Source organism: Lampetra fluviatilis, chromosome 20 (assembly GCF_964198595.1).
Source record: "Lampetra fluviatilis chromosome 20, kcLamFluv1.1, whole genome shotgun sequence".
Taxonomy (NCBI): domain Eukaryota; kingdom Metazoa; phylum Chordata; class Hyperoartia; order Petromyzontiformes; family Petromyzontidae; genus Lampetra; species Lampetra fluviatilis.
Genome location: NC_136294.1, coordinates 8,776,459 through 8,795,453, shown reverse-complemented (window position 1 = coordinate 8,795,453; position 18,995 = coordinate 8,776,459). Strand labels below are relative to the sequence as shown.

General features: G+C 48.1%; 1 protein-coding gene across 5 annotated transcripts in view; it reads left to right on the top strand.

The window, feature by feature from the left end:
- LOC144937936 (ubiquitin carboxyl-terminal hydrolase 54-like) overlaps nucleotides 1-17,616 on the top strand; it is a 56,093-nt gene extending 38,477 nt beyond the window's left edge. For 3 of the 5 annotated variants that reach the window (XM_078865558.1, XM_078865560.1, XM_078865559.1), the window contains exons 15-20: nucleotides 7-356; nucleotides 610-1,807; nucleotides 2,518-2,684; nucleotides 3,904-4,077; nucleotides 5,478-5,649; nucleotides 6,796-17,616. In XM_078865558.1, coding sequence (XP_078721684.1) covers nucleotides 7-356; nucleotides 610-1,807; nucleotides 2,518-2,684; nucleotides 3,904-4,077; nucleotides 5,478-5,649; nucleotides 6,796-8,450 — 3,716 coding nt within the window. In that variant the 3' untranslated portion in view covers nucleotides 8,451-17,616. The other 2 variants (XM_078865562.1, XM_078865561.1) reach the window with 2 other exon arrangements.
- Nucleotides 17,617-18,995: the final 1,379 nt, after the last annotated feature.

Sequence of the window (18,995 nt, the reverse complement as noted above, 5' to 3'; positions counted from 1 at the left end):
GCGCAGCCAAGCTGAAGCAGGTGACAGCCAAGGGCGAGGAGAGAACGCGGGCGCTGGCGCAGCTGAGGCAGCGTGAGTGTGCGGAGCGCGCGCGCCACCTGCACGCCGCCCTCTCGTCGCCAAGGGAGCCAGTGCCACCACCAATGCCAGCGCCATCTACAGCGCCGTCGTCGTCAAGAAAACAAGAACCCTGGGCACCCCCTGCCATCACCGTCACCACGGCCACCCCGCTACCTACGCCCACACAGCAGCAGCAGCCGGCGCCGCCTCCGCCTCCAAAACCCGAGCGGCTGTCGCCCGTCCCTCCTCCCGAGCAACCCCGGCAGCAGCCGCAGCGTGTGGATCAAAGCGCGCCCGTACGTGTACCGTGTTCTTTGTCGCGTTCCGTACACGCAAGTGGAAAATTTGTTATCCACTTTGGGCATTGAGTCGCTTTGTCCTGTTTCGCGATGCTGTTTCTATTACGTGTGAGTCGGGATCCTTAATTAGTTTGAACAAGATGAGATTTGCTTTGGTTGTATGCGTTGTCATGTCATTGCCCAAGTGATGCTGTGTCATGTGCGTTGTAACGCTTGATGGAATAAGTCAACTCGTATGTGCCCCGTGCAGAGTGAGGAGCCTCGGGTGAGCGATGAACAAAGCGTCTTCGCCGAAGCCCAGAATCTTCCACCAGGAGCCGAGCGTTTATCTCCAAGGGCCCATTACTCAGCCGGCGATGATTGGCAATCTCTCGAGTCGCCTCGTCTTGACGATCGGAATTGGCAGCCCAAGGAAGTTGCTGAAAATGCTCGTGAGCCTTCCCCCAAGCAGCCCTCTCCAAACCCCATGAGCTTCTTGGAGCAAGGAAGGCAAACCTTTTCCATCGAGTCACACTGTGCACCAGCAGCCGAAACGTCGTGGAGTAAACCTGGCCTCCAGGCACAAGGGGAACAGCCTTCGGGTTCAATACACGATAACCAAAACCTACCGGCAAAAGCATTGCCTGATAGAATCCCTCCAAAGCCTCCACCCAAGCCTACCAAGACCAACAGCGTCATGTCATTTCTGTCGAACATTGCTGCTGACTTGCCAAGAAAGTCCGATTCGGAGAAGGCCGCTGCATCGACGGTGGAAAGCTCGCACAATCGGATGCAGAAACCCCCGCCTCAGGAGCATCTCCATCCGCCGCTTGCCCCCAAACCGTCTGCGGAGAAAACACCGCCGTCGTTGCTGCAGAAGGAGGAGGGTGGAATGGAGCAGCCCCCGGAGAGCGCTCCGCCCCAGAAGTCCAAGAAAACGAGCAAGTGGGAGGCGCTGTTTGGGAAGCTCGGCAACGAGAAGGAGCAGGAGATGAGGAAGCAGCGTGAGATGGAGCTGGACTCGGTGCGGGCCCGCACCGCCGAGGTGCCCGACTCGCAGAGCACGCCGAGCGCAGCGACGGCACAACCCGGCAGAGACGGGCCCAGCAGTAGCGGCGGCAATAACGGGAGCAGTAGCAGCAGCAGCAGCGGTGCCGTGAATGCCCCCAGCAGACCTGTCGCGCAACCGAGAGAACCGGAGAGAAACGAGCCGGAGGACGAGCATAGCCCCGGGGAGCTCGGAGCCACGGGCGAGCGGCGGGCTGAGCGGGTATCGGCGCGACAGTGGACCGTGCCGGAACACTTTGTTTGGGAGGAGTACGATTCCGGCATGGACACGGGGAGGGCAGCAACGTCCCCACAAAGTGAGGCATATGGTGCAAGTCCCAGAGAAGGAGGCTTTAATTGGCCACCTGCTGTGCAGAGGACGGCCAATAGGGATGTGCCAGAAGAGGGTGGCAACCAAACAGGTACTTAGAATGTTCTGTGTCGTCTCTGTTTATAAGTTTAGATTTTTCACTCCTCCAGTTCCAGTTTGGTAATCCCAAGTTTACAATGAAAAAGAGAATGATGGTCTCAATGTCTCTCTTGCAAAAGAGGCTATTTTGTTTCATGCATCTCAATGGGGTTATTGTAACTCCTGGTGAAATAAAGGATACCAATTGACTAATGGGGTATCACCTTCGTCATGAATAAAATTAGAAAATTACTACTAAATACCATTCTGCCTTTATGACAGTAATGTAGTTATGTACATACGTAAGAGTGTTTGGGCTTGAACACTTGCGTTGGCATTAGTATAAAAGCGAAAGCCGTTTTGCCTTATGACTCGTTCATGATTTCAAAATATTAAACCAAATTACGTAGTAGAAAAAAAAGTGTTCACCTATTAGGCATTGTTAACATACATTTATTAACTTTTTGTTCCGAGGCCTATTTCATTGAGCATCCAGGTTGGAAGGGTGGACCGGTGGACTAATGTGCACGCATGCATGCATTCACGATTCCTCGACATCATATTTACCACGGCTGGAGTTGCCTTGACCTCAAAATCCTGTGGTTACCGTGAATTTAACGCTCTTCATCACCGCGGTGGTTTCGTTCAACGGCGGTTACAAACCACATCCACCTTCGTGATAAAAACGGAGCCCCCCCCCCCCGACCGCTCTTGTCGCCATAGTGGGCATGTCGGCGATGGCCACGGCTCGGCAGCTGCACCCCCCGGGCTTCTCGGACCGCAGCCCGTCATCGACTCGCGGGCAACCGCATGCCCCGACAGCCGAGCCGGAGAGAAGGAGACCGCCACCCGCTACGGAGCCTCGCACGGTGCTGCCTCCGCGGGGGGTGGTGAGTGTCTCCCCACGACGACGGGACGGGACGGATCGCTTTGTTGGTTGTGTTGAGAGCGCCAATGTTCCCGTTATCTTAAGTACTCAACTGGCTTATTCGTTTGCCTGTGCGAGTAAACGGGCTTGCATTGTCAGTGGTTGGGCAAAATCTCATGGGAGGCGAGGATGAGCTGGGATTGGTGACATCATCGGCATTTCGACTTGGAATATCTTGCTGAATTCTGTGGATTAGAGATTCGTCATTAGAAACCTCATTCATGTTTACCAACCGATATTCACGTGTGTGTGTGTATTTAGCACGTGTTACTTATTGCATTTCCTTGTACAGGCTGTAAACTGCATGTAATTTATATTTAACATTTGAATCGCGATTGACTGCGTATGCGTGAACTTTAAGCTTCGAGAAAGTTTAGAAAGGGTTTTTGTTTTGACTTGTGTTGTGAATTTCCAATCCTGTTTTCAGCTTCATGATAACCATTCACAAATCTCACATAGCAGTGCGTTCCGCGTGTCGGAGGATGGTCAGCAGAAGAGCTGTATTTCAGGACATGAAATAACTTTTTACCCTTAGCACAGTAGAATGTGCACTTTCCCATTCATTAGATTGTCACGTGACAGTAAAACTGAAATTTGTATTTCTAAGAGTTTTTTTTGTTACAAAGTTCAAAGCAAAATTCAATATCATGGGTTTTTTGTGTACATATATTGGTAACCGGGTAAAGGTCACCAACACCTGAAAAGCCAGTGTAATTACGAGCTACGACTGCATGCATTCAAACCTAGTATCTCAGCATTGTTGCTTCAGTTCTCTAACCTCTGAGCCACTTGGATACCTCTGAAAAAGTTATTCATATTTAGGTTCATGGGAATCAAACAAATATTGATGGAGTGATATTAAAAAGAATGTCATATATCTTACTTCACATGCTTGAATTGTGAGCGAGCGCGTTTTCAAGTGCAGTCCTTTTAAAGCACTTGCTGTGCAGTTTTCCACATCGACCAATCTCCTACTTTCACAAATGGACCGCTTATCAGTTGTCGGTTCTGAGTTGGGGTAAATATATCACCCGGGCGCCTGCGTCAGGGAAAGCTGGAGGCATCGGGCGGGTGGGTGGGGCGCGGTGGCCTATTTCAATAATGTTGCTTCGGGGGTGGGCGGTGGGGGTGGGCGCTGGTTGGCACTAACCTGCGGGTGACTTTGCTTGGCGCACGTGCAGCTGCAGCAGCAGCAGCCGCCGCCCGGGCACTCCGCGGTCGACGGCAGCGGTGGCCGCCTGCGGGAGCAGCAGGACGATTCCTACGCCGCCGAGAATCTCCGCAAACTCTCGCTGCACTTCCACAGCAGGCCACCAGCCGACGGGCAGCCCACACCTCGCCACGTCGCCAGCCCGGTGTGTGTTTGGTGGGGGGGGCGGTCTCGGCTTGTTTATCGTGACGCCGCAGCCGGGTGGCCGAGTGGCGGGCAGTTGGCATGGCCGCCATTGAGTCTATTTGCGCAGGTATTTTCTTTGGGGGAATAACCAACTTGGGGCTCCCAGATACAAAGTGTTAACGTTAGTTCTAGATTTGAAGCTTTCGTGACTGCAAGGATTCATATTCGTAGGTTTTTTTCGGTAAAGTCACGTAGGTAAAACATTAAAATTAATAAAAGTAAAATAAAATAAAATTATTTTATTTTACTTTTATTAATTTTAATGTTATTTTACTAATAAAATAAAATTATTTTATTTTACTTTTATTAATTTTTATGTTTTACCTACGTGACTTTACCGAAAAAAACCTACGTGACTTACCGAAAAAACCTAAGAATATGTTAACGTTAGTTCAGGGCCATGTGATCGATCCTGTGTACAATTCGTGCCTCTGGATCTTGATGATTAATTGAACCACCGACGGGCAGTAAATCATATCTATTAGTTATACTGCCTTGGAGTTATCTAGTTTAAATAACGAAGGTGGAGAGTTTTTCATATTTGCTTGTACACCACTGACAAACCATTGCATTTAATTTGAATTTGAATACCAAATAATATTTTCATTGTGTTCTGGTGTTACCCCAATTTTATATTACTCAAACAGACACAAACATTTTTATCGTCCTAAGTTTTTCCTGTCTAGTGATTGGAAATGTGGCAGTGATTGATTGCCGAACAGTCTTGCGGTGGAAATGTTCGTGTATAAAATTTCACCCATTGCCTTAATGGCACGGGCTTTTGTTGCTCTGTGTTTTTATTGGTGGCGATGATCAAACTCCAATCATTTGCAAAGCGGAGTTTGCTCTAATAAATCTCCCCAGAGAGTAATAAAGGGTTTTAAGGAGGCACCATTCGTTAAAATACATTTTAAAAGAAAAAAAGTTATTTCTAAATGCACTGCTTGTGGGTCTATTATTTCTGTAAAACCTGTTTTCATGTATTCATCTTATACATTTATGCCGTTATAATTATTCTAAAAAAACGCCCTTCCTTGGTGTTTCATTTTACATGGGTGGTGCTTGATACATTATGTTAATTCAAATCGAGTATTTTTGTGTGTGGTTGGGAAAGTGGAGTTGTCAGAGAAAAAACCCATAAAGAGATAACTTAAAACCCTCAACTAGATCCGTAACTCCACTTCCACATGCTGCCAGGCCACCTCATTGCCAATACTCAATCCACAAATCCTGTCTGCAAATCTTTGCACCTAATGGTTAACTGCGGTATCTTATCACTGCACGCCGTTGCATCATCTCTTTAAACCCAATGGGTCGCTGCCGCCCGTTGACGACCTTTGCCCCCGTCCCTTGGCGCAGGTCAAACCGCAGGGCCCCGGTGGCTCGCGTGACCTTGCCGGTGGCGCGGCGAGCAGACCCGCGGGGCCGGGCATGGCTCACCGGATGGTGCCGGCAGACGACGGCGCTTCCGCTGGGCAGCGCTTGCACGTCCTGCCGGCGCAGTGGGAGGCGCCTCGCGATAGAGTCCCAGGTAGGTGGAATCCGCCGGTCGCGTCGACTCTTAATAAACCCAACGTGCCCTTGTCGTTGGGGAGGTGTGAACGGCACATTCGATTCAGGCGGTATAGACGTGCATGCAGTTTGCACGTATCTCTGTTCTAATCGAATGTTAGTAAACTGTCGTGTGTGTGCGTCAAACTCTTCTTAACTGTTACATCATTGCATGCCTCTTTCTTGATAAACTTTTTGTTATTAGAGCTAGTGCACTGTTACTTGTAAGCCCACCCTTTGCATGCGAGGTTTTTTTGTCATTTACGTGCTCTCGTGCCTTGTTAGTAAACCAATTGCGATGTTTTGTTATTGAAAACACTTCACACTGAAGGGCAAGCGCAGAGGAGCATGGTAAACCCATAGTTTTCAACCACTGGAGCTGCTGGCTAGCTACCGGCGCTGCAAATTCGTCAGGTGTGGTAAAGTCTGTACATTGAGCCTCTAACAGATTGTGCTTTACGATGCATGTGCATTGCTTGTGGTGGTGGTGGCGGTGATTGAGGTGATGATTCTAATGATGGGGGTGATAACAATGAGAGCCGTTTATGGCATCAGTAATGGTGGTTACAGTACGCTAGTGACGGTGATCGAAATAATTAAATTTGGATCCAGAATATTTTCTCAGGATGGAGAACTACTAACCGATGGGATTGTTCATGTTCTCATTCACAATCGATTGCTGTTGTGCATCTAATCCTCAAGAAAATATGAATCTCAAATGTTTTACGAGGATCCAGCAATGATCTGGAGGATCATTCGTTTGCTTATTCTCAATGCGTCCATGAATGCCAAATCCTGAAACAGTAGTGGGCCTGGTTCACATTTTTGCAAATTTTCCCCTCTGTAGGTTTTATGGCGTAAAATGTCTCTCCATCGCAATGGCTCAACAAAGCAAATTTTGTTTCCATTTTGTCAAGATGTGAATCTGGCCCAAAGTGTTTATTAAAATTGTGAAACAATTCAATTCTCTGTGTGTTCATCGATCTTAATATACATACATATATTGAAAATATATAAATAAAAAGGTACTGGTTTATAATGGGTACCGGCTGTACTACGTCCTCGTACCCAACTGATGCATCTGGGTTTTTAACGAGCGCACGTACATTCATCTGACTCTGCGCAGACAGTAACGAGGATCGCAGAGCGCCACATGGGGGTCGCCATGCCTTGCCCGAAGACACGCTTCCCGCCGGGCCGCTGAGCCACGACACGTGGATGCCGGACGTCAACGTCGACCGCTCCCCTGCCAAGCGCTCCCTCTCCACCCCAGTGCTGTCGCCCACCGCCGATGACGTGGGAGCGTACGGCGTGACGTACACGCAGGAAGGCGGCGCGTCTCACGCTTACGATTACGCGCCTCGGGCTTCGCCGGGCGGCGGCGGCGGGGGCGGTCGTGTTCCTCCATCGTTGGCCGGCTATGGCAACGTGCGTGCCGCCCCCCCGGGTAGGGAGGGACAGGCACCGCGCTCGGCCGTCCCGTTTGTCCCGCACAGCGAGTCTCTGCCAGGGAGAATGAGCGCGAACCACGCAGACAACTACGCCGACTACCGGCAGCAGCCGCCGAGCCAGCGGGCGGGCCCGGGGGGGGAGGCAAGCACGCAGCCCTCGCCGACGTACAGTGTCGGGCGCGTGTCGCAGGTGCGCCCCGTCGACGCCGCCGAGATGCGCGCCCGTGTCCTCGACCACTACTACGCCACGCGCACACTGGGGCGCGGCTCTCGCCAGGTGCCTCCGTCACCCACGCAGGCGCATGGGCGCATCTACGAGTACGATGACTCCCCCCCGCAGGCTTCCCCCACGTCGCCGTGCAGCCTCGGCGGAGTCTCGCCCAGGGCCTGGCGCGGGGAGTTTGCCTACCCCGGCAGGGACGTCGTGCACGTCGGTGGCCAGGCCCAGCAGAAAGTGCCGGGGCAAGCAATGTCGGGCCGCGGGGGGGGATTCACCGATGGTTCGGAGTGGTCGACGGCGGTTGTGCGTTCGCGGCAAGACGTCCCTCCAAGCTCCGCACGTTTAGAGTTGCCGCACCACGGTTATAACAACACCAGCAGCAGCACCCTCCCGCGCAGCATTCCGCAGACTCCATCCAGGCAGGACATGCGACTGGAGGCCAGGTCTCTGCCGCGTGAGGTAGCCTCGTCCCTAAGCCTCTCCTCGCTTCTTCTAAACAACCACCACCAGCGCCAGCAATACAAGCATCAGCAGCCCCAGCCCTCGACGCGGAGCCCCTCGCTTGGTGCGCATGCCCTCGCTGTGCTGGAGAGGAGAAGCCGCGAGCAGCAGCTCGTGGCCCGGCGTGAAGTGCCCCCGAGTGGCAAGCCGCTTGTCCTGTCACCCACTGACGGTTTGGCACGCGGCCCCGGGCGAATGGACGTGCCCCCCGACCGGGAGTCGCTCCTGATGTCGCCGCTCGCCGATTTCCCCAGGAGCTGGCGGTTGCCGGCACGCGTGGACGTGCCTCCGGACGAGGACTCTCTCCGTGCGCTCGCGGCGACGTCATCGCCCCCCGTACAGCCGCGCTACGCCGAGCTGGGCCACAGGCACCCGGCGTTTTCGTACGATGAGGAGTGGGCGCGAGTGTCGGCCACACTGCCATCTCGTGGACGGCGAAACGCGTCGGATAGCGGCGCTTACGCCGATACGGTTTCCTACGCCGACCCTTACGCGTACTCTGGCCCGGCCAGTGCCGGTGCTGCCGAATTCCGGCAAGGTGTCATGCCGGGATCGCTGTCCTCGGCCAGCCTGATTGAGTCCGCCAAGCTTGCCTACCCACGTCGCTGAAAGGCACAGCGCAGCAGCCTTTTGGGTTGTGCTTAATACACAATTCAATGTTTTTTCATTGCTTTGGCTTTGTTACATTTTCGAGCCCAAGTCGCTTCCTGTAATAGGATTCAACTTGGTTTGGCAGTGCGCGTGCATTTCATTTATCTGAATTGGCCAACTTCCGCCACAAAAACTGCTGGCCTTGTCAAAGATAATGTAACCTATTGCAAGTTTCTGTTCATGATGATGCCACTTCATGTGCTGTGCACATTTCCGTGGCTTCCTGATGTTACCCTTTACGTTGCAAAGTTCCATTGAAATGTCAGTAGTGGGAAGATTCTTTTCCAGTTTTTGAGGCTGCCTTACTCTGTTGAATCCTCATTTGGATGTATTACTTTGATTTGCTTTGTAAACTAATGTGGTTTTCCGAATGCTGCGCTCCATTGAATAGAATGCCGTAGTTTTCCTACCACAACATTTACAAACACTATGAATACCATGCTGCCCTCATTACTGTTGCGAAATGCAAAATCCACTACGTGTCACGTTGGAGTGGTCGGCTGTTTAAAGGAGAGTTGTGGTCACTTTGTTTCGTACGGTTTTACGTTTTTTTACACTTACTTTTTGATGGGTGTTAGCATGTAATACTGTATTTTCTATGTACATCTCCAAACAATATTTTTACATTGGCGTATATGAAATGTATTGCATACACGTAAAGCTTAATATGCTGATTATTAGTGAGCTTCATTTTCAGCAACGTAGCAGAGTGTTTACGAAAACTTCTATCTTGTATTTGACTTAGTTGCACAACATTTTTTATGCGCTTTGGTGTCTTGTCAAGGCAAAACTTTTTCAGTATTTCAGCAGCAACAAACAAAACGTGTATGCACGCATACGAGCCAAAGGAAATCGCGTCGTTGATTTAACGGATGCAAGCCTTTATGCAGACTCAAGCGGGATGCAAGTGATGCCGAGGTTCAAACTGTTATCCTGTCATCGCACACAAAAGCCCTGAAGTTGCTGTGTATATTTTTGTCAAATGTCTGTCACCTTGCAGAGGGGGGGGGGGGGCATGTGGCTGTAATTGTTTTTGTTGTTGTTGTCGTGCAGCCGAGTGACACACCTGAAAACCCAAGTGGAATTGCAATCGTGGATACAGCCCCATTGGGCAATTCGAGTACCACCTTTCAGGTCCACACAATGCCGATGGGCCTTTTAAGTAAGCTCATCCATGCAGGGAGAAATCGGTTCAAGGATCACGTAGCCCAAACATTAAACGGCCCTCATTTCACAGATATCCACTGAGGCCTGTATGGTTCCGGCTTGTCAGACTCACGTGTGCTGCGATGTCACGGTTCTAGTCACATGACCGGCCGAAGCATCGTCTTCCTGTTGGAAGCGCTTTGTTCTGTTTTGTGCTGCGTCTTTAAAAGTGATGATGGTCCTGGTCGCATGTCAACTGAACAGACAGTGAGGGGCACCGGTTCCATATAAATGGCGTTGTTTCACCGTTCTCACGGCTTCAACCGTTTACACACACACACACCGAGTTCAGCTGTGAATCCACCACAAGTGCCGATGTTGCAGACTGGTGACTTGTTCGCAATGAGGACTTGAAAATAAATCTGCGCGAGTTTAATGGACAATAATAATAATAGTGGGGTGGGATTGGGGGTGGGGGGTGGGGGAGACGCATTGAAACGACACTCAGGCTTCAGATTGAGATGAAGACTTTCATTGTGATGTAATATCTTTATTCTGTGGAATTCTTGTTCCTTGTTATGTAGATATAATTGTTTTAGATATTTACATGTCAAAAGTTACGTGTACGGATTTGATGATGTGTCAGTTGACACAAGGTTAGCAAATGGAACATTTACTGGAATTAGCTGAAAATCTGTGGCTATATTGTCAATAATATTACCCGTTGACCACTGTGTGACAAGTTGCTACATTTCTCTGCGTCCACACTGTTTTCTTGTTCCGATAGAACGTTAACGGTCAGCATTCAATTTTGTGAATTTCAATTACACCACTGGAATGAAATGGCTTGTGTGGGATGTGTGTGGGATGTCCAGTCGTTGGTCCTGCGAATGTTCTACGTGCGAGGGAAAAGATTGGCACGCATGGAATGATCACGGCAGTGCGGCCTTTGCACGAAGTGAACGTACGTGATTGCATAAGAGGGAGTTCAAGTGTCAGTGTTGGTTGATCTTGTATTGGTCTGTGATTAAGGGAGTCTTGTATAATTGCGCCGTCTGATGGATGGTCCATATTGATGCTGTTTCGATGCCACAGGATTTATAGACCGAGTGGTTTTACTGCTCATGTTGGGAGGTGTTTTTGTTTGCCCAGCAGCCTTGCGGACACACTGGGAGGGGTGGTGGACAAGGGAATTATTTTAGCAGGCGATTGGAAAGTGGTAAAGTCCACCTTCATTATGCTCATGGTGGAATTGTAGAAAATGATCAGCCAAGTAGTTTAATCTACATATGGGCTATCGAACCTTACACTTCTCAGCCACAACACTGGACCGGCCATTCTGCTTGTGCATTGGTCAGGGTTTGGGCTTTGCCTAAATCCTCTTACTGTGCCGCTTCATTGCTTTGCAACGTTTGTTCATGAAGGCTACATGCTGATTTTACATGGAGGTTTTTGCATCATTCACCACCTCCAACAAACATTTTCTTGGTGCAACACTGATTCGTTGCTAGAATTGGCTCACGGCACGTTTTGCCTGCCCTGAGAAAGATGCTCGTTTGCATGTATTCCCCATTGTAACGTGGGGTATGTTATGTTTTGCAATATATAATTTACTTAAACAGTAATAGTACACGACAATCCCATGCAGCTTTGAAACCAAATACTGGATTAAAGTTTTGTTACCTGCTTTTTTTTGCCCCCTTCATAAATGTTTTCGTATTTTTAGTTAGTATTGTTATAACACCACTGTTTTGTTGCCTATTTTATAAAACATTTTTTAAGTCCTAGTTGCTTTGAGTCGGATATTTTTTGCTATACAATTATTTGAATTGTGCGGTTTACTTTGTGCCGTTTTTTTATAGTCTGAGAAGTGTAACGGCTATAACGTGATGCTGAAACAAAACTAAAAAAAACATTCTCTGCGGTGGTAAAAAAAAAACTGGATGCTCTGCTCTTCGCCTTGTTACACCACACTGCGTCACTTTGTGTCAGACCCACGGAGCGCCGAATTGTGGCAATTGGCGTGTTTCTCCTTCATGTTGGAAACAAGGACCACGTGCGGCACAACACGTGGTGCTCCGCCACACCGCGCGTCTTTCAGCGACACTTGCACAAGAAGTCGCATATGGGTTTTGATTCCTTACCCGTACCCGGCCGCACCAGGGTCGCAAACGGGTACCCGTACCCGGCCGTACCCGTACCCTACCCGTACCCGGCCGGGTACGGGTAGGGTACGGGTACCTGATTACGACCTCTGGGATGAAGCCATGTTGCAGGCGCGGGTGGGTTGATTCTAGGAACTTGAAATGTGAGAAGAGACAAGACGTTGGGAAATGAGTGACAAACGGTGACTCACCAGTGACTCACGGCCTACCCGTACCCGGCCGCACCAGGGTTGCAAACGGGTACCCGGTTGCGATCTCTGACTTGCACAGATCCGCATCGCTGTCCTGAAGGAGTGGTTTGAAATCCACCGGAATTTTCCCCCCTTTTGGCACAATCTGGAAACGCAGGCAGTTTCGTAAGACTGGTGTACACGTACAGCTTGTTTATATATTTTTTGTTGCTTAAAACCATTTTGGATTATTCCATGAACCACATGCCTACTCGGCATTTTTTAAATATGTTCTTGAAGTAATTTTCCATTCCTACATGTGTAGCAGTGGTGTGTGTAGTCGGCTGCAGTTGAAGAGGGGGGGGGGGGGTAATTGAATGCTTTCAAGTGATGGTGCAGTGGCAAATCCTGCTTCATCATCTGCTACACAGGCCCCGGTAATGATGTGCACACGTTTCCAACACTACCTAAAGCGGTAACATACACAAGACCCTGCAGCGTTAATGGTCATCTTTTAAAATTTGCCAGAGGCGGTTGCATTAAATGCATTTATAAGCACGTGCGTGCGCGTGTTTTGCGTGCAATGTCATACCGAGCACAGACGCGTAGCTGACCTGCATTCTTTGGTGACCTTCAGATGGTGGAAAATCTTCAGTTTTACGTCCAATGGCCATGGAACAAAGATTAATCATTGAGCCATTGAAGCAATGAAACTGTAAAACTACACTCCCTCCATAACTGGAAGTGAAATTGGCAAATAATCTCTTCCACACTTAAAACGAGTTAAACTTTTTTTGCAAAAAAGAGAAAATGTGATTGTTGGTTGACCCAAATATTGCTCTGTGGCTGTAGTGAATTGATTTATTTGGTTAGGCAGTTTTCAAGTTGGACGTGATTTTTTTTAATCATCTGATTTTCATTATGTATTCACTGATAAGGTGCATTTGTAGAATTTAGAACTGTATATATGTAGTTTAAAGCATTGTTTCCACTAAAAGAATAGGTTTTCCCCGTTTTTATGGCAACAAAACAGTTGTTCAGATGTTAAAGCACCAAACTGAACCTTTTGCAAGGAATCGTGTCTGCATTAACCACATACTTGTGGTGAAAATACAAACAAAAAACATGCTCTGACAGTATATGCATTGTTCTAGATTTGAAGTTTTCGTGACTGCAGGGATCCATAACTCTTTGGTTCTTTCGGTAAAGTCACGTAGGTAGAAAATTTATTTCATTTTATATGCATTGTCTTTGAAACTGATTGGTCCACACCAGAGACGGCTTTCTTTAGAGCCTAGTCTCAAACGGTGTTAGACCAGAGGAGTAACACCGTGAACCAATCGATTTCAAAGACAAGGCATTTCCTGTCAGAGCATGCTTTTAGTTTGTATTATCACAAGTATTGTGGTTAATGTAGACATGATTCCGTGCAAAAGGTTTCAGTTTGGTTTTTTAACATCTTAACACCTGTTTTGTTGCTAGAAAAAAAGGGGAAAACCTATTCTTATATTTTGACACTGGCAAAGGAGGTCCCATGACATGGTTTCCACTGTTACAATTTTTGGAAAGTCAATATTTAGTACAAAATATTTGACCCAACTGTGTATGTTAATGGAACTTTTTGGTGACCTGAATTTAATAATCACATGACCAACATCGACATAGCCACATGGCAGACCAGGATAATGGAAATGTTTTGTTTATGTCATCAAATAAAAATTCTCGTTTTCATTATAGTACAAGTGTTTACTAGTTCCCCATGTGATTTTCCGATTCCTATTGGAGATGCCATATTCGTTTTTATTTATTTGTTTTTTTTTACTGTTGCTAAATGAAATAGCAGTCGTGAGAACAAAAGTGATGGTTATGACTTGTGTAGGCGGTGTGATGTCATGACTAACCAGCTGGTTTGGTAAGCCTCACTCATCTGGCAGAGGAGTTAGAAAAACACTTCTGTGGCAATTTGACAAGGTGGTGTAGTATATAGCACTCGACTGAACCTTTGACATTCTACATGTCGTCTTTTAACGTCTACTTTAGCAACGCTTTATATTATTTAATACGTAAATAAAAAGCTGTCATTAATCTTTTCCCAGTCTGCGGATTTCTCGTTTGCAATAGAACATGAAGTGAGCATGAGATAAGTGTGAATTGCGCAGAACTCGAGCTTGCCGCGTGCTAACTTTGGCCTTTCGTCCCATTGCTGTGCCGCCTCCATGGACATTCGAGATACAGTTGATGCGTAGCCCAAGTTTACAACCCTTGCGTTTATGATGGCAATGCCTTGCGAAGGTTGTGGGGTGGAAGTGCAAGACTGGAACTATTCGGGAAGTATAATGCAAGCCAACACACATCCGGGATTTATACCTCTGCGGGGAGTGGGGGGCGGGGAGTGTCTGTTCAACACATGCCACCATCACCACGCATTCAGCAGCCTGTCCAGCCATTGCCTCTGTCAAAGTGTTTGTTACAGCAGAAGCGTTCTAGATCTGGATAGTGGTGGTAGTGACTAACAGCTGTTGAGTGTTTTAAACGGCTTTGATTGTACACAAGCACTACAATATCACCACGTCTGCCATTAACGCTGTCATGTAAGGATTATTAAGATGTATAATTGGCTAAAGGCCCTTCTGAGTAACTAGACACCTCCCCATGTGTCTCCACATAGACATGTCAGTATTTTTACACAACCCCCATCAGCTGCACATCTTTTTGGGAATGCATCTTATCGGCGGCATTAGTTCAATACGAGCAAACTGCTCCGGTTTCAACATGAATTGTCTCCCTCCTCGGATTAAACCGCAGCTTCTGACGAGATGCAACCGCAGAAGGGCCGTGTGGGTGACGGATTGTGCGGAAAATATTCACATGGAAAGATGTGGAGGAGTGATCTCTACCACGTTATTAACATTCTCCACAACAGTGCGTGACGATGATTCTGGGCCAAGTGATGAGAGACGCTTGCCAGAAGCGGTACACAGTACTCGCGTAACTGGTGGTAACACGAAAGTGGCGAGTGCTTGTGTGGTCTGTGGTTGTACACACCGCTACCACCGCAGAACCCCGCAATTTGACATCGATACAGTTTCTATACAGCAATTATAAAAAAATTACGTGGCATGACAATTGAAATGAAGAATTGGGTTATTGTAAGTAGTGGTGTACTTTTGATGACTGCAAAAACAAGAGGGTTGGGAAGGAGGGGTTTGGGATAGGGCCTGGTTGTGTCTGGTGGGGGGGGGAGGGTGCTGAACAATGAGGCATCGTTGTCTTGGGAAGAGCCACTGCAGCCTTTGGCCATCGCTGCGTATCTGGAGAATACCCTCCTCCGTATTCTGCTGACACGGAGGCAATCTGTTTGGTAGGTTTGTAACCACCAGCGCAGAAGTCTATAACATTGCCAGTCAAGCCTAACATTGCAAAACACTGCTCCTTCACCCTCAGATATGATGCTGTGGCTTCCAATAATGTTCCGAATGTAATCGATATTAGTCGACTCAATGATCTGGTAAATAGGGGCAGCAACAAAAAACACGTGGAAAATGCAAAAAAATTGTAAATGATGTGATGCAAAAATGTGTTTACCTGCGTAGAATAGCGATGACGATGTATAATCTACCCTCTTGTTTTTACTGCTTATATTTGCTATGTATGCCGAAGTTGTGCAAGCAAATTTGCCCATCAGCTGCCAAAACCTTCGCTTCACGATTATAGTATGTTTACGTGTGTCAAAATGCACACGGTTAGTCAAAAACTCAAAAATATCTGCCCCTCTGGCTAATTGAGAGTTGACTATTTTTGGTTGAGAGAGGTAGCCTTTGAGTCTCAACATCCAGATTAAAATCAACGGTTGGGCCAAATGATTCTCATGGCGGTACCCCGGGGTACCAAATAATACAAAACAGGCGAGGCAATTAAACACATTCCTGCGGAGGGAGCTGGTAGGAACGTTGGGTTGCTCGGTCAATGGCCAGGGTCAACCGCGGCGTGGTGTATTCAGCAAATATGCCCGACTGTGAGGGCGGGCACAAGCCGGCGTGAGTAGGTTAAACGTTGAGGTTTATAAGGGCACCACGGGGTGACCAGCCCCTCCCCACCCAGCCCCACCCCCTCCCCACCCTCCCCACCCAGCCCCTCCCCGCCCTCCCCACCCAGCCCCACCCTCCCCACTCAGCCCCACCCTCCCCACCCAGCCCCTCCCTGCACGACGGACGGACGGACAAAATAATCCCCCGTGGGCTGGTGTAACCAGGTTTCTCCCAGTAATATTTAGTTTCTGGGACGCAATTTTTTCCAGGGGTGTTCCCTAACTCCGCGACTGGGGTACCAATTAATCCGAAATCGGTGGTGCCACTCCGCGATGTCGAAACGCAGCGAGGACGATTGCGCCGAAACCCTGAACGCTCGCACGCAGCGTAGTGGTGCATCGTGTACAGCTCGTCGAGATGAGTCGATTGCCGCATCGCCGACCATCAACAGACTAAACATGACTGCATCACGGACATGATGCGAGGGGGTGCCGCCAAAAGGTTCAAATGCTGCTTGCAGTGCCAGACTTGGGAGCGCATGATCAGCTATTTGTCGCGATTTGATCTCAACCCTTCCATCTAATTCTGCACACACACAAACACCACCTAACTTGTGCCTAGAGCGTCGTAGTTGTTACCGCCTTTTATATTTGCGAGTTCAGAGATTGCTCCGGTGCCCCGATTGGGTGTTTTTGGGGTAGGCTGGGCAGGTGCGTCTCTTTGTGGGGAGCGGTGGTGTAGCGGTTAGCGCGCTGCGCTATGATGAACCCGGCGTCCCGAGTTTGATTCCTGCTCACGGCCAACATCGGTGACGAATATCTGAACCGGTCTTTGGCCTCCTTCCCTAGGTCGACTCAGCCTCAAATGAGTACCTGGTGCGTTGTGTAAACATCGCCACTGGGGAGACAAAGGCGGCCGGGCGTGGTGCTGGCCACCCACCCCCTCCGTGTGCCGTTCCAGCCTTCATAGGTGCACGCAAACAACACTTGCTCCAAGTCTGATAAGGCTATACGTAATATGTGAAATCGCCTTTCAAACCACTTTAACTTCGAGTGCATTTGAAACATTGCTTTATTTTGTGAATCGGCGATACATTTGCCCCCCTTCTATCTATTTAGACAGGTTTACGAAAAAACTCCACTACTGATGAACGCAATGTTTACGGAGTTTCCTATTCGGCCCGGGGCGACGGAAACTTTGCAAGAATCACTGCGGTACTGTGACGATGCCCTCGATGATTTTCGTAACCTCATGGTTGAACTGGATGAACAGTTTCAGAACCACTAAGTTATCTACCTTATTTGCATCGAGGCTTGTTTTGGAAAAATAATAATCGGAGTCTGCTGACCGTTTCCATGTGCTGCCCCCCCCTTACGAGATAAAGTCATTGCTCCCGAATTAAACTCCGCAATGGTTGATATTAAATCACTCGAGCAGCCCTCGTGTGCGTGAACAGACAGGCTCTTGTGTATCCACAATTATATTCTTAAAAAAAATGCCATTTGGAACCAAATTCCTCGTAAATGTGTGAAAAGTGACGTTTATGATTGCTCGGACTGCTCTGCTTATCTTCTTGGTTCTTTCGGTAAAGTCACGTAGAAGGGAAATAATAAAATAATAAAACATAATAAAATAATTCTCACGACGTTTCGGCCACAACGCAAGCAGCCGTGCTCTGATTCTGTCACTGCGGTTGGGCTCTATCCCACTTTCAAAGTTCTCGTCACTGCGGTGACATCACAACGGCGCTCCTGTAATTGTTAAACGATTAGAAGAACAATAATGAACTAAGATTAAATCCTGTGCGAGGACGGGTCGTGTGATGATCAAGAAACTGGTTAAAGGCCCTTCTGGAAACAAGGCCTGTAGGGCAGGTCCGCCGGTTGAGCTAAATTTAAAATTGTTTTACGTTTCCAGATGCATTGTATGGGGAGGGGGGGAAGCATCGCTTTGTTTATTTTTGAACATCCAATAAAATGTATTGAGCACAAGTGAACGTGTTTGTCTTTTGTTATATATGTAATCACATTGAATGGTCTTTACCGATGCTGTCGTGTGCAAGCACATTTGCCATCAGCTGCCAAACTTTCGCTTCACGCTTACGATGTCTAAAAAATGCACTTTAGGTACACATACTGCCTTTTATGTTCTGTAAGAATGTATGTCCATATTCGGTGAGTGTGAGCATCTCCGTCCTCTTGTGTTTAACGGTGGTGGCTTAAACCGCACGTGTCCACACAATGATTTAAAGGAAGGGGGGGGGGCACGCAATGCCAACCGCATTTGCCAATGCATGGCGTAAAGAATCTGAGGCTACATGGCTGAAGAAGTGTATATTTGATATTCTCCAGCATAGTGCTTGGTCAGACTTCATTGCTGAAGATTCAATGGCAACACAAAGCACGTGTGTGTCGGCATGTCGTTATCTCTACAGTTGTCAACATTCGGTGTTTTGCGTATTCAATTGCACTCTCGCAGATCTGACTGAGAAATTTGGATAGTCTTTTCACATGTTCTCACTTGCTGCTTCAATTAAATTCCTGACTAAAATCGGCGATCAAACTAAGTACAATACAGTAAAGAAATCAGAACGAAAGAAAAATCACAACTCACATGAGGAATCAAAATATTGCGAAACGATATGAACGTTAAATCAAAGCTTAACTTTAAATTCGCTGCAGCACAATCAGTTTGGGCAAATTCCCTCCAGATAGATCATCGCATAAACTACAAAACTACGCAGCAGACGCATTAAACATTAAGCAGCTATAGGTTGACTAGTGTGTAAACAAACAAGGACCTATGTCAAGAGCAACTGCAGCTGAAGCTGTAAAGAATTGATGGCTCGGCATCAATTTGTGATTCAGGTGTGAGAGTAACCAAGGACGCGTGTGAAGCGATGGAATTCCAGGTCCTTGGGGCATTAACAGAGTGAGTGGGAATCGGGTGAGTTATTGTTGCTCGGTACAGTGCGCGTTTGTGCTGTGGGGCATT